Here is a 25919-nt window from a genome sequence, read left to right as displayed (position 1 = left end):
TTAATGTTGGTGCTGTAATTTGTAACTACAGACTGCAGCATAAATTAGAGTATAAGTTCCAGTTATAGTGGTTGTGGTATTGCTGCTATTTGTTTTCTTTTAAATCTGTGAGAATATTATCAATATTCTGCAGAAAGAAATGCATCTTTCAGCTCTCTTTACTACCCAATTTTCAGACCTTCTTTTCAAATTGAAAATTGCATCCCTACAACATATTTCTCAAATTATTTTGTACATGTATTCGAGACACGCATCCAATGTACATGTATAACACAGTACACTACACAATTACGCAATGCACTACATGTACTTTACCACAGAATAGTCGGAATCATGACAACAAATGTTAGTGATGACGTTGTACTTTTTATTTACAATTTACAAAGTACCCGATGTATTTTGAGATGGACAAAAAAAGTGCCTTTAAGAAACAAAGTTTTGATGATAGAAAGATTTTGTATCAAAAACAACCCTACAAATTCATGTCCAATAGACTTATTCAGCAAACTACTGTACATGTATTGAAGCTATTATTAAGTTGGCGCAACTTTAAAAAACACCAAAAACGCTTAACTTACATATTAGGATTGAAAAGAATACAAATTTTGACAACTTGCCAATGTTACATTTTGTTCATACATCATGTTATTTGCTTATACCTCTCTAAAACAATCATCAAATTTGACAAATTTTTGGAAAATACAATACACTTACAAAGTACATCAGCAAATGTTCTAAATACTTCAAGACATTATGTACTTTTGAATACAATTTGAATAGTATATGTATATCACAAATGCTAAATTTCACTCATGATCACTAAATACCGTTTTCCAGTACAGAACTGGAAGAAAAACCCTTTGTACACCTGCCTCGATATTTACATCGTATTACGAAAATGCTCTGGATAAAAAAAAAAAAAAACCCAAAAAAACCCTCCAAAACCCATCAAAATTTGTCTTTGGCAGCAGATCTCTTGCCATCCCTGAATTAAGCACCGTAATTTGCGGAATATTATCCACGGTTTATATGTTGATTTTGCCCATGAAAATGTTAACTGCGGCTTATACACAGGGCGGCTTAACTGGTCCAGAGCCTTTTGACTTCCGAATTTGGAGGCCTTACAAAATTGAAACCGCTACGGCCGGTGCGGCCTATACGCTGGTGCAGCTAATATGCCGACTTCAAATCTTAATTTGCAGATTTTTGTCTGCTGCGGCGTATACTCCGCGCGACCTTAATTCCGAAAAAAAAAATTACGGGAATGACATCCGTGAAGAATTATTTATTCCATGAAACATTACATTTTATGAAGAGTGCTCTATAATTTATTTACATGACCGTTAAGAAAAACTAAAAACCCAGGAGTGTAAATGTTACTTGTCAAAAGAGGGCGCTCTATACTCCTGCAGTTCCTCGTTGTGGCGTTTCTTGTTCAGTAGTTTCAGCGACATTGTGTCCATGGCGTCTTCGTCTGTTCCTCTGCTGTCAATTTCCACATTGTAAACGTTGGCCTAAAAAGGGGAAAAAAATTGTGTACTCGTTTGGTCAACTATGAGTTTTACCATTCACGGACGGAATTTCATGAGCACTTTATACTCATCTGAGAGCTTGGTGGTGGGGGGGGGGGAGACAAAGGTGAAAAAGTAGAACAGTAGGAACAAAATTCAAAATGTTCAAACAACCCCCCCCAAAAAAAAAAAAATTTAAAAACAGGACAAAAGAATGACTTTGAAGGATTAAATCAGGATAAAAGTAGGACTAGTGCGGACTTTCAGGGAGTTGTCAGCCAACCATTATTAGAAATTATAACCCAACATTCTGATTGTTCTTAAAAACGACAGCACACCAGGTGCCATGATTTCACAGGATGCTTGAGACTATTATTCACTTACAGTCAAGTAAGGTATTTAATTTTAATTTTAAGTTTTGTTTTGTGATGCAAAAGTGAAAGCTACGTGAATTTCAAGACATCAATAACTGAAGTTTCATTGTGACGTTCCCTGTTTCCCAAACAAATTGGCTTCGTAATTAAATTCACGTGCAGTATGAACAGGGCTTTAGGGCTAAACGGACTCGTATTCTACAAATGTGACCTGTTCTGTCAAAAGCAGACGCTTCTGGGCAGAGGCTGAAATTGAGATAGGGCCAAAAAACGCTGTGGGGGTGATTTTTTTCCCATTTTCTAATTTTTGCATATTTGTAATCCTGAGCATGTCTAAAATATACTATAAAAGTTTGACACCCTAATTTGATCTCTAATTATAGTATTTTTGATGATTTGTTAAGGTATATCAGTTAAAGAAATTACTGTTTTGTGACGTTCGTGGCCATTTTCTCTGTTTTCTACTTTTCGACACAATGAACTTCAAAATAGCATAACTTTGCCCAGGAATGACCGGTTTCAAAAATTAAACCACCTATTAAAAGGAAACAGAACATATTTTAACAATATGCAAAAATCTCATTTTTGACCTTATGCCCAGAAAAGTCTGATTTTGACAGAACAGGTCACAAATATGGATGGCCATACCAGTTGTAACGTCGCCAGGAATAACCTGCTGATGTCGTGGGCGTGCCTGTCCTCCATCAGCTTACTGAAGGGTATGGCCTGCCCGGTCTTCTGCTCTTTCTTTTCGACCTCTTCCAGTCTGTCCAGGACGATGGTGCCGTACTCGTGGATGTCGAAGAAACCAAATTTCTCCTGAAACCAGGGAAAAGACATTTTAAGAAATTGACCAGATTGTAGTACATTGTACCACATTGTACCACATTGTGCTACATTGTACTACATTGAAATATATTCTCTGATGAATCCATACACCATACAGTTCTTAGGCAGTTTGGTCGGTACTTGGAGTATCACGGGTCCTGACTAACAGGTTAAAATACGTAATGTATGATCCTATTCCATTTTTGACATCATCTTGTGATGTTTAGATCACTGTTCATAAAAAGAGGAAATTCCCGAATCCCGAGGGGAATAAGTAATTTTCCCCTTCAAATGCCAAAAAAAAAAAAAAATAGAAAATAGAGTTCTGAAAATAGAACCCAACTTCATAGTGCTGCTTAACAGTTAGCAGAAAAGTTGTGCTTACTATAGCAGAAAATCATGCCGCTGCTTAATTAAGCACTATTTCATGGCGTGGACGTGCTAACGATTACGCGCCCATGGAGATTTCTATTATTTAGCAACTGTTATCCAGGCTTAAGCGTGCTTTTGCTGTACTTACTGCTTACAGTCTCTATGAAAAAGATGGAGGCGATGCTAGCACAAAATGGGCTGCTAAGTAGTGCTTTGAAATTGTGCCCAGAGACCCCATAAAGATAAGCAAAAAGCAGTATTCACTACATGACAGTTTCACTAAATGCCTTTTTGTTTTTAATCAAATTCCTCTCTTAAGCTTAGCATATTTCTAAGTTAAGCAGCTCTCTCACATTGGACTCTGGTTAAGGTCACAGAGCAAAGGGTCAAGTTTCACACACAGCTGCTATAACCACAGAAACTTGCAAAGCACAGAAAACATCTGCTAAGCAGATACAAGTTACCAGCCAAACCCGTATGACATGTACATTGGGTGTGACTGGTACTCAGGTGATATTTGCTCAGCATTATAATCTTGCTTACCTCCCTGTGGAGTATGGGGCTGATTCTGTCTTCCCATGCTTGCACCCTTCTGCCCAGCTCAGTCACCTGGGTGTACTGCTGTGCACTGATCATGTACGCCTCCTGTAAACGCAGAGTCAATGCAGCACAGTCAATCACGAGCTAATCAATTAACAGTCTAATCAATTAAAATTCCATCACAAGTCAATCACAGACCATCACAAGTCAATCTCAAGCCCCTCAAAAGTCCATCACAATTTAAATCACAAGTAAATCACAGGTTCACCGCTGACAATCACAAGTCAATCACAGACCATCACAAGTCAATCTCAAGCCCCTCAAAAGTCCATCACAATTTAAATCACAAGTAAATCACAGGTTCACCGCTGACAATCACAAGTCAATCACAGACCATCACAAGTCAATCTCAAGCCCCTCAAAAGTCCATCACAATTTAAATCACAAGTAAATCACAGGTTCACCGCTGACAATCACAAGTCAATCACAGACCATCACAAGTCAATCTCAAGCCCCTCAAAAGTCCATCACAATTTAAATCACAAGTAAATCACAAGTTCACCGCTGACAATCACAAGTCAATCAAGACCATCATAAATCAGACACAAGTCAATCAAAAATCCATCACAAGTCAATCACAGACCATCACAAGTCAATCTCAAGCCCATCAAAAGTCTATCACAATTTAAAGGACAGGTAAATCACAAGTTCATCGCTGACAATCACAAGTCAAATCACAAGTTATCCAGTCTGAAGACAATTAAGAGACAAGTTATGCTGATGAACAGTGACCATGGCATTTCTTGTGATCTCACTTGAGATGCACTTGTGATGGACTTGTGATAGACTTGAGATGAACTTGTGATGGACTTGTGATAGACTTGTGATAGACTTGTGATGGACTTGTGATGGACTTGTGATAGACTTGTGATGGACTTGTGATGGACTTGTGATGGACTTGTGATGGACTTGAGATGGACTTGAGATGGACTTGTGCTGGACTTGAGATGGACTTGTGATGGACTTGTGATAGACTTGTGATGGACTTGTGATGGACTTGTGATGGACTTGTGATGGACTTGAGATGGACTTGAGATGGACTTGTGATGGACTTGAGATGGACTTGTGATGGACTTGAGATGGATTTGTGATGGACTTGTGATGGACTTGTGATAGACTTGTGATAGACTTGTGATGGACTTGTGATGGACTTGTGATAGACTTGTGATGGACTTGTGATGGACTTGTGATGGACTTGTGATGGACTTGTGATGGACTTGAGATGGACTTGTGCTGGACTTGAGATGGACTTGTGATGGACTTGTGATAGACTTGTGATGGACTTGTGATGGACTTGTGATGGACTTGTGATGGACTTGAGATGGACTTGAGATGGACTTGTGATGGACTTGAGATGGACTTGTGATGGACTTGAGATGGATTTGTGATGGACTTGTGATGGACTTGTGATAGACTTGTGATGGACTTGTGATGGACTTGTGATGGACTTGACTGAAACTCTTTTTTTTTCAGCAGCTTGTGCTATAGGACTGGGCTAAAGGCAGCTCAAGAGAGCTCTGGAAGGAAGAAGCTTACAGCTAAAAGCCCAGGAAACGAAATCTTAATACTTTTCAAAAATCTCCTCAACCTACCACATGTTTCCGTACAAGCTCTTCATAGCTGGTGACTATCTCTTGTGTGCTTGGGAATTCGCCCCCTGACACAAAAAAAATACATTTAAAACATTCATTAAAACTCAAAACACACCAAACCCCATCATTTATTTCAAATTAAACAAATAAAAACAATCTAAATTGTAATGCTTTGTACTGAGCGCTTTCCATCGTATCAACAATCTCAAAGCGCTTTACAATTTTTCCCCCGTTCATCAGACCACGAGACCACGCGGCAGCCGATTTCAGCGCACATTCAGTCCTCTACCCTCACAGGTACCCATTCATACTCCTGGGTGGAGAGAGGCAATTGTAGTGTCTTGCTCAAGGGCACAAACAGCAAGTTCCTATCAGGGTTCGAACCCACGCATGCATCGTACAGGACTCATACACCGTAACCCCTGGACCATGGCATTCTACACTTATAAGGTATTGTATCTTTTTCATTTGATTGCCTTGCCCTTTTAATATAGGTTTTCCCGGCCAATTTCCTGAAATGTTCATTCACTTCTGAAAATCGGTCATCCATTTTCGACTGAATTTCAGAATCACTCTGAACAGGAGTTTCATTTTCGCTGCAGAGCATTCGATTCCATTTCAGTTCAATCAATTAAGTGATTGAGCAGCACCTTTCGTTTATGTCCATTCAGATTCGTTTACAAAACTTCTTGTTCTCTTTTAGACGGCCATTTCAAACATTCGCCATTCTATTTCATTTTTAGTTTAATGCCATCGGCACCAGATACAATTAGGGGTTCCTTTTTCATAAACCGTCAATCAAATAAGCTGTACCTGAAATCAATTTAGAAAAGGTATGCTTGCGTAGATGAATGCACAGGTAATGTAATTGGCCGTCTGTTCCTCAAAACCGAATGCACGGGCATTGAAAACGATTGAACTTTCGTTGAATTGAAATGGGATTAAAGACGTGCATTCAAATTCAGACGAAAACGAATGACCGATTTTTTGGAAGTGAATAAACATTTCTGGAAATTGGCCGGGAAAACCTAAATTAAACTCTAAAATCTGCATCAAACAAAGGGAAGTTTACGAAATCTCAACTTCGTTCCAGCTTGGGCCTCGGCTTCATGATTGTGGTTCCCCTGATTTAACAGACTCCAGTATAATATAAGTCCATTTTCTGCTGCAAAAAGTAATGTTGTCACGCAAGGCTAACAGTCGGTGTGCTTTCACTGGGTTTGAAAAAGGCAAGATTCTTACGAAACTCGGGACTGAAGACAAATCTGCTTCTGGAAATAAAACCGTGGTTTCAGAAAACACCATAGACAAACCTGATCTATCCACTGCGCCGAAGTCACCAGCCATTCCGTCAAATCCTCCACCCCCCTCATCGTCGTCGACATCATCAAGTCCCGCCCCTCCGTAGTCCTCCATCCCCGCTAACTCCGCCCCTCCTAAGGGTCCCTCCTCGGGGGCGGGGTTGAAATCATTCTCTTCCTCCGCCTCCTGTTCTGCAAGCTCCTGAAACCTGCCTTGCTTGGCCTAAAAGTCGGAACAAAGTTGAAAAATCAAAAAAAAATACAAACATAGTTGGAGTGCTGTGGCCTCCTGGTCTGGAGCATTGAATTTGTGGTCTGCGGGTAATTCCGCGAGTTGTGGGTTCGAGTCAGCCTGCGGCTACATGAGCGTGTGCCCTTGGGCAAGGCACTTCGTCACTCATTGCTTCTCTCCACCCAGGAGTAGACGGGTACCTGTGAGGGCAGAGATGGTTATTGTGGTTGATTGTAGCTGCTTTGCGCCGAAATGGCAGCATGGAGCTGTGTACTCCCCAGGGAGCTGAGATGGTATTTGGAATGTTTCATTGACCCAATGAGCAGGCTAATGCGCCTTGTATCTGTGGCAATTTGGCACTCTATAAGTCCAGTTATTAAATAGTTGAACACACGCCACCACATTTCATCAAACTGTATCTAGTGTCAGGCATGCAACTGGGAATTAGAAAAAAAAAGAAGAAACTCAAAGACCGCACAAGACTTTGTACAGCATTTTTCAATTTGTAATGGCATTCACTGGATGTAAAAAACGAGGAAATCAGCGGATCCGAGGAAAAGTTGAATTCCTGTAGTGTTCTCTACAAAGGGTTTTTGGAGGGCGGGCTGACACTACACTGTTTTCAATGCCCCTTTACAATTGCATTCCCGTGCTCAACAGATTCACTATTGTTCTATAAACAAATCTTCAACTTGGGCCAAGTTCGGGCAAGGACCATTAGTCGACTAGTGGTTGATTTGTGACGTACCCTACGCCTGCGCACTGATAGCAACGTGCGAACGTCTCTAGTCAAACGCTGGTCAAAATGTCATCGCAAAACTTCTGGATCCTGGCTCTCTGCTAGCGTTATGAATGCGCGCGGCTATGGTTACCAGCGATGCAACCAGCCCCAGTAGGTTGGTTCCAAATAGTCGACTAGCGTAGTTAACCATCGTCGACTAGACAGAGTTCGGGCAAGCGTTAGTCGACCAACGGTTAACTATAGTCCTTGCGCGAACTTGCCCTTGTATGTTTTATTCCAACCCCCACCCCTTCTTTCCCTATTTTGGACGTCCGCAAACCTCTGAAACAGGTTTTTGTTTTGGGCACAAACAGATTCACTCTGCGAGCTCCTGGTCCATACATTATTGATGCTGGTTGTGGGGCGGGAACCAGCCTACCCGCTAGAACGGAATTGTTGTCTGGCATCCAATAATTCAAAATTGTAAACTACTAATTCAATAAACATGGGCCAATTTTTTTTTTTGTACGTTTGACGTCTCATTCAAGCGTGAACAATCGCTAGAAAAATAGCAATTTTAGGAAAGGAATATATTTTTCGGGACGAAACTCGAACACAGCATGGGGAATGCAACTTTAAAGGGAATATACATCATTTGCTTTTGCTGTTATTTTCAGAAATGGATGGAATTGGGGGGTTGGAAATATATAGCAAATATAGTTACACTGACTTTTTTGAGGTTTTGGGTTCGAAAATGCTATAAAAACCAAGAAAAACAATCATTTTCCTGTAGTCTGGTTCCCTGACTCCATTTAAGAAGAAACAGAGCAGTTAACACATATTGGGGAATTGTAAGGTCAGGGAACCAGTCTAGCTGGCTTGTACCCGTTCATAGGTGTGTAATCGATTGCAAACAAGTGCGATGGCCAATGGGGGCCAATATTTGAAAAAAAAAGCCAGTTTTTTCCAACACTGATCGGCCGATCAGCGTTGGAAATTGATACAAAAATACCACTTTTCTTGAAAATGACAGTATACCAGGTGCCATGATTTTACAGAATGCTTTACACTGTCATTCACTAACAGTCCAGCAAGGTATTTCAAAATGATTTGGTAGTTTTATTTTTTGATGTTTGCAAATGTTGTATTTTCCCTTTAAGGACAAAATGACCACAAAAGTTACACCAGGATTTCAACGGCATGGTTTTAACTCACTGTGGCTTGAAGAACTTTGGACATTTAAACCAGATCTTTCAAAGGCCCTGTTCACATTTTTCTGTTTCTTACCAGAATTTCCTTCTCTTTCTTTCGCGCTGCCTGCTGCCGCTTGAACTCGGCGTAATACAAGTTGTCAAACTCGGGAAACAGCGGCCTCTTGAGGGCGCTGTTTGGGAACTTGGACGCGTGGGAATAATCTGCAAACAGATCAAATGAAAAGAAAAAGGAGAAGATAAAATGGCTTGCTAATTAATGAAAACCCCTCAATTTTAGCAGTTGGACTACCTTGTAATTTTCACAATCTTTCCATTTTGGAAAAAAAATGGTTTTTCAGTCTGACTCGAACCTTTAACAAAACCTTTAAAGTCCCTTTGAAACGCATTACATTAACGGAACCCTTCAAAGATAAATCCAATGACCTTAAAAATTGCACTGAATTGTCCCAAGCTGGGGCACATGCATCCTTTAATTTACAATTTATGTGAAATTTTGCAAGCCCTTACACCTCGGTATCGGTTTTTAAATTTTTTTTTCTTTCTAAATTTTGTTTCTAAATTTCTAAATTTAGTCTACATGAAGTTCGTATTGAAAGAGAACACTGCTATTATTTCAAAATGCTGTGAAAGTTGCCTTTTTTTTCTAAATTGATTACACATTGTTCCCAAATAAACAAAGAAACTGACTCAGGCCGTGTCTTGATGTTTGAAGGTACAACCATGCCTACTCTACGGGTTCTGTTCCACATGAAATTATTTTAATGACCAACTGTGCCATTTTTCAAGATCGGTAGGAATTACATAATAGCCAATTCCTGAGTGAATGCTACTGGAATTTGAACATATTGATGTCCAGTCTCTATTCTGAGACTAGACAGATTTGAGGCCGAAAACTAAAACACCAAGTCCCAAACTAAGAAACCAACCCTAGGGAAAAACCTTAAGTTTTTAACAAGCCTCAATATATGTGATGCGCTCAAGCTAAATGCGTCGTTTGTCGGCAATCATGATTTTAAGATACGGCCCAAAATAGGTCAGTCTTGGGTGGAAATTTCAAAAACTACTTTAATGTAAAATTGGAATGCTGCATATGTCCTCTTTCATGTCAACTATTTTTTTTTTCTGAGAAAAACTCACGATAAAGTAGTTAAAATGTGACATTTTGCTAAGGAGTTAATATTCAATAACCTGAAAAAAAAACAGTTTATTGTTGCTTAATAAACACTTCAATTTTGAATCATTGATTTCTCTGTTTGATTTCTGTTTTCTTCTTTCTGATCTGCCTGTGTTCTAAGTCCCATAACTTCTGAACGGAAGGTCGTATTCACATGAAGTTTTCACCAAATATAACCTGAAAGATAGCTCATTTCAAAATGTAAAAAAAAATTTATAATAAACTCAATCACGGCCGACAAACAACTCATTTAGTTTGATCACATCACATAGGCTGGTCCCGAGCCTTTCGCAACCGACACACATCCAACCACAGTGTGCAATACTCACAGGCTTTGTTGATGAACTGACATATAGGAGTCAGGGGTTGAGTCTGCGGCTTCTCTGGCAAGCCTTTCCTTTTTCTCTTCTTGCTGTTGGCCGCTAGCAGAGACGCCGGTATCTTGAACGGTTTGCCTGTCCGTGCAAACAAAACACGAGAGGAACGCAGAGTGATTTTTTTGTCTCCACATCGCATGTATTTTATGAAACTTTATTTTTGTCAGCGAGTGTTAAATCTACGTACAAAGTTAGTCTAAGTACAACCTTACACCTCGGGAAATCTACTACATAGGATAGAATTAATATGGATTTTTGGGGGTTTTTTTTTGGGGGGGGGGGGGAATTCAATTTATAATAAAGAGCCGTATCCTCTCTGAGTGATCCCCGTTTGCTATTTCCCAGGTTTGCGGCATTGCTAATGTTGCTAGCATCGTGACTTTGGGCGTGATCCCTGGCTACATGGCATTTACTGGTTTATGGCTTCTTGAAGTTGAACAGACACTCACAAATTGGGGAGCCGCCACCATAGGGCTGGATAGCTCAGTTGGTAGAGCACCAGAACGGCAATCCGGAGGTCGCAGGTTCAAACCCTGCTCCAGTCAATTTCTTTGTTTGACCTTAAAATATTGGAGGTTTTTGGGGCGTCAAGGAGACGTGCATTTCATTGCTTCATTGTACAATTTTTTATGAGCATTATACTCCGAATCAAAACAGGTCTTCCCCAGTCGGTTATGGGTTCGAGTCCCACCCAAGGACGTTTGAGCATAGATCCTCGTCAGCTCTTGCGTTTGAAGTACTTTCTGACCTTTTTTGAAGGGTTTTTCGGGGAGAGCTTTTGCCTCGTGAGGATCCAGCGTGGTCCATGGGTCGACGGCCGGCGCTTTGAGCTTGGGCTGGATGCGTAGAGGCCTCAACTCCCTCCTGCCTTCCATCTGTAATGAAATAAAATAGAAACCAAACTAAAGCTTCAAACATCCATTGAATGACAATACCGAGCCCAGTGTTTATACGCTGACTAGGAGTCAAATGCTGTCACATAAATGACCGAGATTGACAAAGTTGAATGTGAGACAGTCTGGTGAAATGAGACAGAACTGGGAATACACCGTAGTGGAGAAAAATGTAGAACAGCAAATGGGCTGATACCACCCCCCCCCCCCCCCCCCGCGAGTTTCCGATTCATTGATCTAATATTTGATATGTGTACTACACATATTTTAAAGAAATAACATACAAATTGTGGAATAAACTTTTTTCTTTTTTTTTTAATACAAACAACTGTCATCTCTCATTTTCACAAATACAAAACTTTTTTTTCTTCGGAATTTTACTTTTTTAACATGCCGATAAATACGAACCTAAAACTGCAACAACTTGTCAACAGAATGTCCGCTTGAAATGCGACAAACAGTATTAGTTTTCCTAATACCTACAAACCCTCATTTCAACCTCTGCCCAGTTCTGTCTCATGTTGCCAGAACGCCACACAAATACTCCACTCGAAAACCAGATTCAAAAAGTCTGACTTCAAATTCTGATCAAACAAGACTATCAGCATATTCGAGCTGGACCCATACTTAGCTACAAAGTCAGTCAGTCAGTCAGTCAGTCAGGCAGTGACCCAGTCGGGGAGTCGGGGAGTCAGTCAGTGACTCAGTCGGGGAGTCAGTCAATCGGTCAGTCAGTCACTCAGTGACTCAGTGACTCAGTCAGTCAGTGACTCAGTCAGGAGCACTATAGACAAATCCGGCGGCAGCCATTTTCTGTGGTGGCACCAGGCTCGTGTGAGTTTCGCTCAGGTAGTACACATGCACTCCGGGCTCCTTCAACCAATAGGAATACCAAAATGCGCGTGCGCCTCATCTTTAAGAACGCGTGCAGCATGCGTTTGAGCGTGATGCCACCACAATTAAAGCTTCCAATTCTGCTAAAAATTCTACTATAGGCTGGCTCTTCGAGTGCATGAAACCACTGCAATGAAAGGCTGCAGAATGGATAAGTACTTGGGATTTTATTTCACACCAACTGCAACTGACCTGGTTTGGTTCTGGGTGAGGTGGCTCAGTAAACGACTCATCAGGAGGGTCAGCCATGTCAACATCATCCACTAAAATGCGAGGGAAAATGGAAATGGACAAAATACGACATATAACATTATAAATAACATTTCATTCCTGCACACTGCAATTGTACCGCAACAGCGGCATCACTTTTGATTTCATATCTTTATCTTAATTTTCAGGTTAAACAAAGACACTGATTGGCCGTTCTGCCAACTCTACTATTAACCTGTTAACTGAGCTATCCAGCCCTATGTTGGTGGTTCCCCATTCTGTCAATGTCTTTGTTCAAGAGGCGCTAGTCAGAAGCCATCTATGCAAAATCCATGAATCACATATCAAACAGGCGCCACGATTGGACAGTTGGATCATGTACCTCCGCTAGATTCATATAACAGTTGATTTGATTGGCCACTTTTATGACTCTTCACGCAATTCTGCCCTTATGTTATTTGACAGCTGTCATGATTGGACAATTTTATTTGCAAGATTCTTCAGCGACATTTAACGGCCGCCTTGATTGGTCACTTTCAGCAGCTGTCTCTATATATGCGCTACACAACATCCAATAACAACTGCCGTGATTGCAAACATCACAAAACAAAACTACCTAATTATTATGAAATACTTTACTGGACTGTTAGTGAATGACAGTCTAAAGCATCTTGTAAAACCATGGTACCTGGTGTGCTGTCGTTTTCATGAAAAGTGGTATTTTTGTGTCAATTCCCAATGCTTGTTGACTGACCAGCATTGGAAAAAAACTGACTTTTTTTCAAATACTGCCCCCAATTTACCATATTTAGTTAATCATTTTGTTTGCAATCGATTGCACACCTATGAATGGGTACAAGCCTGCTAGAATGGTTCCCTGACCTTACAATTCCCTGACGTCTATAAAATGCTCTGTTTCATCATAAGTGGGGTCAGGGAACCAGACTACAGGAACAAGATTGTTTGTCTTGGTTTTTCCAGCATCTACGAACCCAAAACTTGAAACAAGTCAGTGTTACAATATTTGCTATAAAATACTATTATTCCCTGAAATCCATCCATCTATGAAAATTACAGCAAAAGCAAATGTTGTACATGTATTTTCCCTTTAATGTAAGGGGTGAAAAACGTAAAATAATACAAAATAAACAAATCCACCAACTTACAGCTCATATTAGCGTCTTGGTGAAGGGGCATCTCGTCAACATTGTCCCCCATGGGTTCCACAGCATTATCTGGAAATCCATTCCCGTCATTCGCATTATTTCCTTTAACCAAATCCAACAGAGACAAATTGTACTTGTTTTCTTTTACGTGTCATAGGTCTTTTAGTACACAGAAACCCATGATGGGTGTAAAAAAATAAATAATAATAATGAAAAAATAAAAAAAATAAAAATAATAACCGCTACTTAAAACCTGTTGCCTGCTTAGTACCTTAGGTTTAAACCTTACAGTTTTTATGTTAAGGGAGCGTCTCAAAAGTCGGAACGGGTATGGAACACTGTATGTGTTCCTGTGGTATCCCAACTGGAACAGGCCGTTTGCAAGTAAGCGTGCACGCGCACAGACCAACATTCCTATGCGGGATCACCTGGCGTTCCCACGCGGGATCAACTGGCGTTCTCAGTGCAGGGGTGTGAGTGACCACTGATAAAAATAGCTGAACATAGCTGAAAAAGGTGTAAAAAAACTGAACTTTGGAAATCTCCTATACTTTTGTACACAGCAAGTGAGGGAAAAAAGCTGAAATCCAAAACAAAAAACTAAAATCAGCTTTAAAGCTGATATTTCACACCCCTGTCAGTGGGAACAACGCATGTTCCCAATTATAAAAGGCGACTTTCCCGGTGGAACGTTCCAAGCTCTCCGACTTTTGAGACGTTTCCTAAGAATGTTTTTTTTCTACTTGTCAGCATCACTCTTTACTTTCCACTCTACCTTGCAGTGGTCCAGGCAGTGGCGTAGACATCGGATGCCTCATCATCGACGCTTCCAGGAGCGACATATGAGACATGTCTAGAAGCAGGGTGCCAGAGGCCTGGACGACCGACGTCATCAGACGAAAGTCGGCCATCTTTCCCAAGACCTCACCCTTGGAACTGTAATAGAAAATTTTTAACTTATTTAACCCTCCTAGTCTTCTGCATCACTTCAAAACACTTCAAGTTTTGCAAAACTACTTTTGCCAATAGAGTTAGCACCCACACTTTAAAATTCTTTTGAGGTAATCTTCTGTGGAGTATGGATAACACTTCAAAACCCTGCACAGTGCTTGTGTGTGGTTAAGCTCAGGGCAAGCAGGCAGATTCAGTCACGCTTCACTGCTCTCCACAGTGCTGTTTTTGTGTGTGCAGTGACTCTCTGTGTGACACAGTTATTTTAACACTTCATATCCCTTCACCTGAAACTGACTTGCAGGGTTTTAAAGAGTTTTACATTTTGCTCTGAACACTGACATGGTGTTTGAGTGGTACAGGGAATAACAGGCAGGAAAGTCTCCCAAAACAACTTTTTATGTGTCCAATATATTTATTTGAATAGCTTTTGAGTTGACTCAAGACTAGATGACGTTTGGTTGACAAGTGCAGACGTTAGATTGACTAGTGGGTATTTTGTGATCAACTTGTGAGGACTTGTGCCAAACAAAATAACGAGGAATTGTGATGGACTTGTGTTGACTTTAGAGGACTATAATTCTGTTTGACTTGTGAGGACTTATGATCAACTTGTGAGGACTTCTGATTGGCAAATGAGGAATCAGAATTGACTTAATTGTGAGGACTTAGATTAATTTGAGGACTTTTGATGACTTGTGAAGACCTCAGAATGACTACAGGACTTGCAATTGACCTGAGGACTTTTGATGGCTTGTGAGGACTTACGATTGACTTGTGATTAATAATAATTAATTTAATCACAAGTCAATCAGAAGTCGGCATTCTGTGCTTCTGTTGTATTACACAGTCCTGTGGTCAAGCGTGCGTGGGAGGGACGGGGAGGTGGGGGGGGGACTTAACAGTTCAATGACATGTGAGGACTTCTGATTGGCAAATGAGGAATCAGAATTGACTTGTGATGACTTGTGATTAATTTGAGGACTTCTGATGACTTCAGAATGACTTACAATTGTCTTGATGACTTTTGAGAACTTGTGAGGACTTTTGAGGACATGTGAGGACTTCTGATTGACTTCTGATTGACTTATTTGTGAGGACTTATGATCGGCTTAATGAGGGCCTGTTTGGGCTTGTGACTGACTTGTGAGGACCTGACCAATAATTCTATCTTACTCTTTGAGTGGCACGTCTTCCTCCAGCCCGTTCACCTTCAGTAGAGACATCGGTGTTCTCGGAACAATCTTCACCAGCTACAAGAGCAAATCGAGATTGTTAGTTTCAAGTATGTCACCAAATTAAACTTCATAAATGGTAAATTTAATTTTAGGTTTTGCCCTCCACCGACGTATAAAACACTGTGTGTTACCTCCCGAGTGAAAGTTGCATAAAAATCACTCGGGCGGGACTCGAACCAACGACCTCCTACTTTCTAGTACAGATGTCTTACCACTCGACCACCAAACTTGAGGGATCCAGCCAACTGATCCCGCAAGCTGGGTGGTCGAGTGGTAAGACGATTTGGGAAGGATAGGGTTCATGGAAAAAATCTAAACTGCAGCTGTTCACTTATATTTAGTCCAGGTTACGGGAAAATCACATATACTCACGTTATCGTTCAAGTCCACTTCTTTCAAGTCAATGTTCTTCGCAATCTGGATATCATCCAGTGACAGGAACTGATGTATAGAGAAGCAAAAAAAAATTAAAAATACATCAAAAAAAAAAGGATGTTAAAAAGACATATAATTTGATGTTCGTTTTAGTAAATATTTGAAGCAACATCTGATCTACGTAAGTTTTCTATTGTCTTTTCAATTGGCAGTTTGGTCATCCCTACCAAACTACATTTATTGAAAGGCATCAGGAAATCTTCATTTCTGGTTCATTGTCTTTAACTTGCTGTCGGCATTAAGTCACATGGCCGCATTTCCAGTCACATTATCACATTCATCTATTAAAAAACAAATAACATATTTAAACACCTCCCACCCCCCCCCTCCCCCCCAAAAAAATATATCAATATTTCATCATCATACTATTTCCATACAGTACTAACTTGATTTCAAAATGTTTGAAAGAGGGGGAAAAAATTATCGTAAATCTTAAAATGAGCAATTTTTTCCACTCATACCTCTTCTGCATTTTTCTGGTATGCAAATGTTGCATCTTTGTCATTCCCCTCCTCGTCCACAGACGACTGCTGTTGCAGCTTCCTGCAAAAAAAAAAAAAAAAAAAGATTAAAAGAAGGAAAATCAAAAGATGCTGAAAGGATCGCGAAAGGGGTACTTCGTGCACAAGTACCCCCTTAAACTCCCTAGGCCTTTTTTCTAGGATGTAGCCTCAATCCTGCAAAATCCTCCAATTTGCCTCATGAAAAAATAGCATATAGCCTCAATCCTGCAAATTCCTCCATTATTTCTTGAATATGGTCCATGGAGGGGTGACCACTGCCTGAATCCTGCAAAATCCTGCGGTAGTGACTGTCAATATGTGGAGGTTTGGCCAGTGACATCCTGGAGCAGTACGGAGGAATTCAATGCATGGCTGAGCAAAAACAATACAAGGTCCGGCCCAAGACCTTGACAAAGTGCATCCTACGGAATCAGTAACACACTTTTGCCGTGTAACCTCAATCCTCCAAATTCATCCACTTTAGCAAAGAGGATTTTGAAGGATTCAGGGCGGTTACGGTGAAGTAATTTATTTGGGTATTAAGAAAGGGACATTTGGGGGGAGACCACTGGGAGAGACATTTGAAAGTATTAGTGTCGGCGCCTGACGCTCACGCAAAGACTCTATGGTTTTGTGCAGATTCAGAATAAAGTAACTTGTGCCGAGGGAACTTGTTTGTCATGACGTACAGTATGAAATCAGGCAATAAGCCATTTGCAAGTTAAATTTGAATAATAACTGGAATGCTGACTTAACCCTAACCCACCTCACTCCTCCAAAATCCTCCTGGCGGTTTTGGAGGATTCTAGAGGATTGAGGATGAATGGTGATTGAATCAAATGAGGATTCTGGAGGATTGAGGATGAATGGTGACTGAAGCACATGAGGATTTTGGAGGATTGAGGATGAATGGTGATTGAAGCACAAGAGGATTTTGGAGGATTGAGGATGAATGCATTTTGAGGCAGGACTGTCTGATGATTTTGAAGGATTTGGCGTTGGTTATCCTTCATTTAAACACGAGTGCAAAGTTTTGGGATGAGGAGGATTTTGGAGGATTTGAGGATGAATGCATTTTGAGGCAGGACTGTCTGACAATTTTGAAAAATTTAGGCGGAGTTGCAAAATTTTGGAAAATTTTGGAGGATTTTGGTGGATTGAGGATGGTTGTAAGCACCAAGGGCCTAGGGGGTTAGGGTTAATTCAATGCTTTGCACGTTTTAACTTTGCATTCTCCCAACCGAAGAGACTGTTACTATATCACGTGATTCGGGGCAAGCCTTATGCTAGCAACCCCCAGCTCCGGCATGGTCTTGTGTCTTTGTGCAGTTCTCACCCATTGTGAACAAAGTATTGGTGCTGAGTGTCTCTTACGTAACTATGCAAGAGCTTGCCCCGAATCATGTGATTAGCAACAGTGTCTTTGGTCTGAAGAATTCAAACTGAAAATGTGCCAAGCATTCTGAGCAAGTCAGTGTGCCAGATGTTTTTCAAATTTAAATCCCAAAGGGTAAAAGGTCACTCGCAAATGGCTTATAGCAGAACTCACTTAACACAATCATTCTGGAATGTGTATCCTTGTGGAGTCATTTCTTTGTTCTCGAGTACTAAAGTTTTCGAGTTTGAAAGTGTTGTTTCAAAATGCTCCTATTTTAACCAGAATTAATTTCCTGGGCTTAATATTATCCTAACATAAAATACTTCAATTTGCGACGGATCAACCCACCTTGGAAATTCCTAGTTTTTGAGTTAAATCCATATTTTGTGATAACCTTGTGGAGACGTATTCACCTATAGAAATTGCCCTGTGGAGACGTATACAAATTTTTTGTTCTTTATTGCACATGTCTCCACAGGGTACTGTGTACCAGATCCCCGAGTCTACATACACTTACTTCTTACTGGCAAGGAGATCCAAGGTCTGGTAGACCAACGCGTAGAGGTACTCCACCTTCTTGCTGTAGATGCAGGCTGAGCCCTGGATCACCAAGGCCGCCTCAGCAAAGTTCATGGAGGTCGAGCCGCCATCAAACGTAATCCGAATCTCTCCAATCTGAGGTCCAAAACAATCAACACTTTCAAAACATTTTGAACGAGAACCAAGTGGTACACCCCACGGCGTCCGGGTAACGTGTGAAGACAGCTATACGGTACCGTCCGTGCACCCGGGCCGTACCGGTACCTCAAGAGTACAGAAAACGGAAAGGAATGGGGCGTGATCTAATATGTAAAACATATGCAAATTAGACGCATGCGCAACAGTGTTTTACAAAACTGGTCTTCGAATGCAAAGCTGTAATACTTGTGTTGTATGAATGCAATATATGGCCGAGTAAAGTGTCCACCAACCAACCAACCAACATAAGCAGCTCAAGCCCACGGCGTGTTTCACACCGCCGTTGGAAAAAATAATGCAAGGGGCCTTGGGTGCAAGTATTAGAGATAATGGCATATTGCCGTAGTTGGGCACGATTGGTGGATTTGCGTTCTTGTGTTGCGCCACTGGTTGATCGGGAAAGATTTCCATATACGAAGTTCACTCAACACCCTGTGTACAAACCCTATGAGATTGGACTGAAAAATTCTAAGTGTTTTCTAAGAAAATGCTTGTATTTTCTCACTACTCAAATTGACTTTGATGACATGAAAAATGCTATCTGGGGGCTTGTTAGTCAATACAGAGGAAAATTAGTGAACTTCGTATATGGAAATCTTTCCGTTGATCGCCCCACTGTTGGTCGATCGCGCTGCCATCAGTTGATCACCTCTTCCCTCAAACTCCTGGCTTTGGAAGATTGTCTTGAAAAATGGAAAGTAAAGTTTGAGATTTCCTACAGAATCGAGCACTCACACAGATGTATTTCTTCGTGATTGAGTGATAGCACGAATCCACTGATCGTGCCCAATGCTGTCACTATACAGGAATAAGTTACATTACAAATCAACAACTCGTTGACAATAAGCGAGTTGGGTATTCCAACTGCGAATGTACACATCAAGATTTGACGATTTTACTTTTTGGATAAACATTTCGTCATATGCGTGCAAAAGCATAGCGGGGTACCAGCAAAATTGAAGAGATCGTTGTGCTCTGAAGTAAAAATTTTGCCAAAAAAAAAAAGTGTTTGGACAGCGAAGTGTTTTTAGGTATCTTAGGTGTCCAAACTTTTGTGCGAACAAAAGTTTCCATCTCTGCGATTGCACGAAAAGTTACAAAATTCAGATTCGGTTACCACGTCCCCCATAGCCTTGTGTGCAGATATCTGCCTCGTTTATCCCGAAAAAAATCGTCGTATCTTGCTGTGCACCAGACTATTTTGGAATACCAAACTGGCTTGTTAGTCCTCAACTCCCTAGGCCTTTTTGCTAGGATGTACCTGTAACCTCAATCCTGCAAAATCCTCCAATTGGCCTCCTGGAAAAATAGCATATAGCCTCAATCCTGCAAATTCCTCCACTGTTTCTTGAATATGGTCCGTGGAGGGGTGACCACTGCCTGAATCCTGCAAAAATCCTGCGGCAGTGACTGTCAATATGTTGTGGCTTGGCCAGTGACATCCTGGAGCAGTACGGAGGATTTCAAGCATAATCCAGGCCTATATTTATGCATGGCTGAGCAAAAACAACACAAGGTCCGGCCCAAGACATTGACAAAGTGCATCCTACGAAATCAGTAACGCACTTTTGCCATGTAACCTCAATCCTCCAAATTCCTCCACTTTGGGAAAGAGAATTTGAAGGATTCAGGGCGGTTAGGGTTAAACTTGCTCACACTTACCTCTAACAGATAGTCCTCTAGCTGCGAAGCAATGTCGACCTCCCAGTTCTTAGTCAGGTCCCGGATGGGCTGCAAGAGGTGCAGGAAGCGGGCCTCTGTGTCTCCTTGCGTCATCTCCAAATCGGTAGTGAAGGTGCTAGGGTACTAGACTCACTGTAAATAGTAACAATGAAAACACTTAAAATATCAAGTGTTGGGGCGTGCTCATTTATTATTAGAAATAATAGGTAACGCCAGGTAACGCTGTGGCTATCATTGGCTATCGTTACGGCAATCTTTTTTTTTCATCAGGCATGCAACTGGGAATTTAGAAACGAGGACATTACAAACCACACAAGACTTTGTACAGTCATGACAGTGTTTTTCTTTGTAATGGCATTCATGAGAAGTAAAAAAAACCCGAGGAAATCAGCAGATCCGAGGAAAAGTTGGACGTCTGTTTCTAGCCCCATAAATGTGGCCAATTTACTGGACTAGCCTACCTCCGTAAATAAAGGCCACACTTCCACCATGTACAAAACCATGTCAAACTTTGTCAAATTTTGATGTTCACATTTAGGCTTAGTTTGTTGTTAATTTGTGCTTTAGAACTTGCATACTCACCTTCTAGGCTAATCAGAAAGTGCTGCCTTTTTACAGTATGTCTAATTTTCGTGAAATTTCATGTTGAAATGTTGATATGCAAACGTGTGCAAACGAATAATTTTAAGTTTAATTAATAATTAATATGCAGAAGATGGGCGATCGTGAAGTGTAGGCATGGTAGGGCCCGGTTCCTATGTGGGAACATAATCCACTTTACCTACCAAACTAGTAGTCCGAGTATCTTGGACCCAACTTATCGCCTTTATTCGGACATGGTCTGGCATGTCTGGCGATATTCTCAATAAACAGGTATGTCATAGATAAAGGGCAGGGTTTTGATTTTTTGAGGGAAATTTGGGGGTAAAATGACGATGACAGCGCGGCGACAACATGCGACACGAAAATAAAGATGGCGATCACCTCGCAATGTACCGTGAGCACTCATGGGGCGCTGAACGCTGAATCGCAAGGCACAAACCGCGCGGGAACATAGTAATTTCTACCCAAAGAATCTGTTCAAAATTGCAAAATGGGTGTCATTAGAATTGAGAAAAGTCTGCTTTAAGTTTTGATTGTAAAGGTGATTTTTCAGCAATAAAAAATATTTTTCACTCTAAAAAAACAATTTGATCAAAACAAAACAGGCATGACCATGATGACAGGGGCCCTACACTTCACGATCGCAGGAAGATATTCTTTATTGCTTTTTCTACTGACCATATAAAGCTACTTTTCATGTTCAAAAGCATATTATACAAAATTTGTTGATGCTTGTTGACGACGGTTGACGCTTGTTGACGCCAGTAGACCCCATTTATACTATAGGCCTACACAAAATTGCTAGTGCTACAACAAGCCCGGCTATTTTGATGATGATTATTACTTCATTTTATCTCAACAAAAAGAGCCGATTTAACGGCCAAATGAAAATTTGCAGTTACCTGCAATCATCTGATAGGATGACACCGAAATCAAGTTTTCTTATTCCTTAAAACTACTCTTGCAAGCATTGTTGACGAGACCACTTTCATGACTTTCGAGAGAACACAACGCATTCATCTTGTTTTGGAAAGTCGCGCGCTCGATGATGTCATTTCAAGGATTATGCTACAAGTAATATGATTGGCCAGACTACTGTACAATTCTCTTTGGTAATCAATCAAATCGCTTGTTTCATAACCCGAAAATATTTTCCCGATTCAATAGTTATATCAGTCCGCATTCCCTATTTCATTGAAAATATTGTCATTGTAATACCAACAAAGATCAAAATGTACTTGTTGTCACAGTAATATGCACAGTTAAGCATACTTAATTCGATGTAAGATAAAAAGCGTTTGATAACGTATCCAAAGTTGGGGTTTTTTTCAGGAGGATGCCTACAACGCAATTTGGTCTTGTGTGGACATGGTCTGACACTAGATGGCGCTGTTCATAGCAGTAAGCGCCATAGACATAAAGAACCTTTATGTCTGTGGTAAGCGCAAGCGAAGCGCCCTCCTTGTGTACGCCCTCATGAGCAGCTGGGTATTTTTGCATGAAGCCTCAGAATCAACAATGAGGGTGAGAACAGGAAATGCCGTGATCTTTTTTTTTCTGTTGACAATAATATTCCGGACAATGTCGAATGAAATAGTTGTCTTAGCTTCCCGATCACTCTTACGATTAACTCGACCGTGATGACAAAAGAATGTTTTGGTGACTGCATGCATGATTGGTTTGTCTATACTTATAGAATTATTAATTGTACCTGTCCAGCTGTCCTCAACAATAATTAAGGAAAATTGAAACCAGTACTACAGGTATTCAATACATTATTGTTCAAGCAATACCTGTGCTTTTTCGGCGTTTTCAATATACTCAGGAAGATTTTCTGTCTACTGAGACTTCCTTTGGGTAAGGTTTTTCTCCGTAATGGCAATTAAAAAAGGGTGTTTTTGGTGACTACAACATAAACATTGGTTTGTCTTAATACTTTAGGCTTATTTTACCTGTGCTCAACAGTGAGTGAAGGAAATTTCAAACCAGTATGAAAAGTATTTAATAAGTTACTGTTCAAGCAAAGCGATGGCTGTTTCTGCGTGTGCAATATACTCAGGAAGATTTTCTGTCTACTGCGACTTCCTTTTGGTAGGGTCTCCAAGATGAGGAAATAGTTCTCTGGTGAATACAACATTGGTTTGTGTTAATACTTTATAGGCTTATTTTACCTGTGCTTAACACTAATCAAGAGAAATTTCAAACCGGTACGACAGAAATTTACTACGTTATTGTTCAAGCATTATCTAGGCAGTTTCTGAGTGTCCAATATACTCATCAGGAAGATTTTTTGTACACTGAGACTTCATTTCGGTAAGTTTTTTTCTCCGTTATGACAACACTTTTTTGGTGACTACAACAGTGGTTTGTCTCATATTTCATAGGCTTATTTTATCCATGCTCAACCATCATTAAGGCTATTTTGAAACCAGTACGACAGATATTTAATAAGTTATTGCGATGGTTGTTTCTGCGTCACGGTTGAATATACTCAGCAAGATTTTCTGTACACCGAGACTTCCTTTGGGTAAGGTCTCCATGATGACAAAAACGTTTGTTTTATTTGTGACCACAACATTGATTTGTATTAATACTCTAAAGGCTTATTCAACCATTCCTCAGCAATAATTAAGGGAAATTTTAAACCAGTACAACAGGTATTAAAAGACTTATTGTTCAAGCATTGCGTGGGCCGTTTTTGCGTGTTCAATATTAAACTGTAAAGTGAGATTTCTTTGGGTAAGGTAGCCGTGATGACGAAATAGTTTTCTTGTGACTACAACATTGGTTTGTCTTAATACTATATAGGCTGATTTAAACTGTGCTCAATAACAATTTAGGGAAAATTCAAATCTGTACGACAGGTATTTTATAAGTTATTGTTCAAGCAATGCGTTCGCTTTTTCTGCGTGTTCAATATACTCGGGAAGATTTTCGGTCTACTGAGACTTCCTTTGGGTAAGGTCTCCGTGATTTCAAAATAGTTTTCTGATGACTACAGCATTGGTTTGTCTTCATACTTTATAGGCTTTTTTCGCTTGCCCTCAACAAGAATTTAGAGAAATTTCAAACCTGTACAACAGGTATTTAAGGACTTATTGTTCAAGCAATGCGATGGCTGTTTCTGGGTGTTGACTATACTCAGGAAGATTTTCTGTCCACTGAGACTTCCTTTGGGTAAGGTGTCCGTGAAGACAACAAACGTTTTTTTGATGACTGCAACATTGGTTTGTCTTAATACTTTATAGGCCTATTTTACCTGTGCTCAATAATAATTTAGGGAAATTTCAAACCAGTACGACAAGTATTTAAAAAGTTATTGTTCAAGCAATGCGTGGGCTTTTTCTGCGTGTTCAATTATACTCGGGAATATTTTCGGTCTACTGACTTCCTTTGGGTAAGGTCTCCGTGATGACAAGGTAGTCTTCTGGTGACTAAAACATTGGTTTGTATTAATACCTTATAAGCTTATTGTAACTGTGCTCAACAACAATTACGGGGAAATTCAAACCTGTACGACAGGTATTTAATAAGTTATTGTTCAAGCAATGCGTGGGCTTTTTCTGCGCGTTCAATAATACTCAGGAAGATTTTCGGTCTACTGAGACTTCCTTTGGGTATTATAAGGTCTCCGTGATTTCAAAATAGTTTTCTGCTGACTACAGCATTGGTTTGTCTTCATTCTTTATACGCTTGTTTCACCTGCCCTCAACAATAATTTAAGGAAATTCCAAACCAGTGCAAAATGTATTTAAGGACTTATTGTTCAAGCAATGTAATGGCTGTTTCTGCGTGTTAAATATACTCAAGAAGATTTTCTGTCCACTGAAACTTCCTTTGGGTCACGGTCAGGTCCCTGTGATGACAAACTAGTTTTTCTGGTGACTGCAACATTTGTTTGTCTTAATACTTTATAGACTTAATTTACCTATGCTCAACAATAATTTAAAGAAATTTCAAACCAGTACAACAAGTATTTAATAAGTTATTGTTCAAGCAATGCGTGGGCTTTTTCCGCGTGTTCAATAATACTCGGGAAGATTTTCGGTGTACTGACTTCCTTTGGATAAGGTCTCCGTGATGACAAAGAAGTCTTCTGGTGACTACAACATTGGTTTGTCTTAATACCTTATAGGCTTATTTTAACTGTGCTCAACAACAATTAAGGGAAAATTCAATCCTGTACGACAGGTATTTAATGCGTTATTGTTCAAGCAATTCTCGGGCTTTTTCTGCGTGTTCAATATCAGGAAGATTTTCGGTCTACAGAGACTTCCTTTTGGTAAGGTCTCCGTGATGACAAAATAGTTCTCTGGCGACTACAACATTGGTTTGTCATAATACTTGATTGGCTTATTTCACCTATACTGAACAATAATTAAGTTAAATTTCAAACCAGTACTAGATATTGAAGGACTTGTCGTTCAAGCAATGCGATATGGCTGTTTCTGCGTGTGGAATAGGCCTATACCCAGCAAGATTCTCTGAACACCGAGACTTTCTTTGAGTTTAAGGTCTCCGTAATGACAAAACATAATGTATTGGTTTGTCTTATTAATAACTTATTTTACTGTGCTCAACAATGATTAAGGGAAAATTCAAACCTGTACGACATATATTTTTAAATAAGTTATTGTTCAAGCAATGCGATGGCTAGCTGTTTCTGCGTGTTGAATATAGGCCTACTCAGCAAGATTTTCTGTCTACTGTGGCTTAATTTCCGCGGATAAGGTTTTTCTGTGTGATGACCTAAACAATAATTAAGGGAAGTTTGGTATCTTAAAATTTCTACGCAAAACCCCCTACACCAGGGGGTTTGTGTAGAAATTACAGACGGTTGTTTATTGCTCCCCATCACGCTCAATTAACTTCGCCAGCGACCGCAAGTTTAACTAGACAGTATGGAAGTACCAACTTTTACAACATGGCCG

General features: G+C 40.3%; 1 protein-coding gene and 1 non-coding gene across 2 annotated transcripts; one reads left to right on the top strand and one right to left on the bottom strand.

Moving 5' to 3' along the window:
- Window positions 1-346: 346 nt before the first annotated feature.
- LOC119721197 (condensin-2 complex subunit H2-like) lies at window positions 347-22042 on the bottom strand. Its single transcript, XM_038191113.1, has 17 exons — window positions 21891-22042; window positions 20365-20517; window positions 18482-18639; window positions 16545-16626; window positions 16021-16089; window positions 15587-15663; window positions 14235-14395; window positions 13460-13561; window positions 12276-12346; window positions 11045-11171; window positions 10249-10374; window positions 8819-8946; window positions 6591-6801; window positions 5278-5342; window positions 3629-3730; window positions 2534-2704; window positions 347-1514 (listed from the first exon to the last, which is right to left on the bottom strand). The coding sequence occupies exons 2-17, from the start codon at window positions 20476-20478 to the stop codon at window positions 1377-1379; spliced, it is 1902 nt and encodes a 633-aa protein (XP_038047041.1). The 5' UTR covers window positions 20479-20517; window positions 21891-22042; the 3' UTR covers window positions 347-1376.
- On the top strand, window positions 10769-10841 carry Trnaa-ggc. The gene has a single exon. It is a non-coding gene; the product is annotated as a tRNA-Ala (tRNA).
- Window positions 22043-25919: the final 3877 nt, after the last annotated feature.

Source organism: Patiria miniata, unplaced genomic scaffold (genome assembly GCF_015706575.1).
Source record: "Patiria miniata isolate m_02_andy unplaced genomic scaffold, ASM1570657v1 HiC_scaffold_1, whole genome shotgun sequence".
Taxonomy (NCBI): domain Eukaryota; kingdom Metazoa; phylum Echinodermata; class Asteroidea; order Valvatida; family Asterinidae; genus Patiria; species Patiria miniata.
This window is presented reverse-complemented; position numbering and strand designations above follow the sequence as displayed.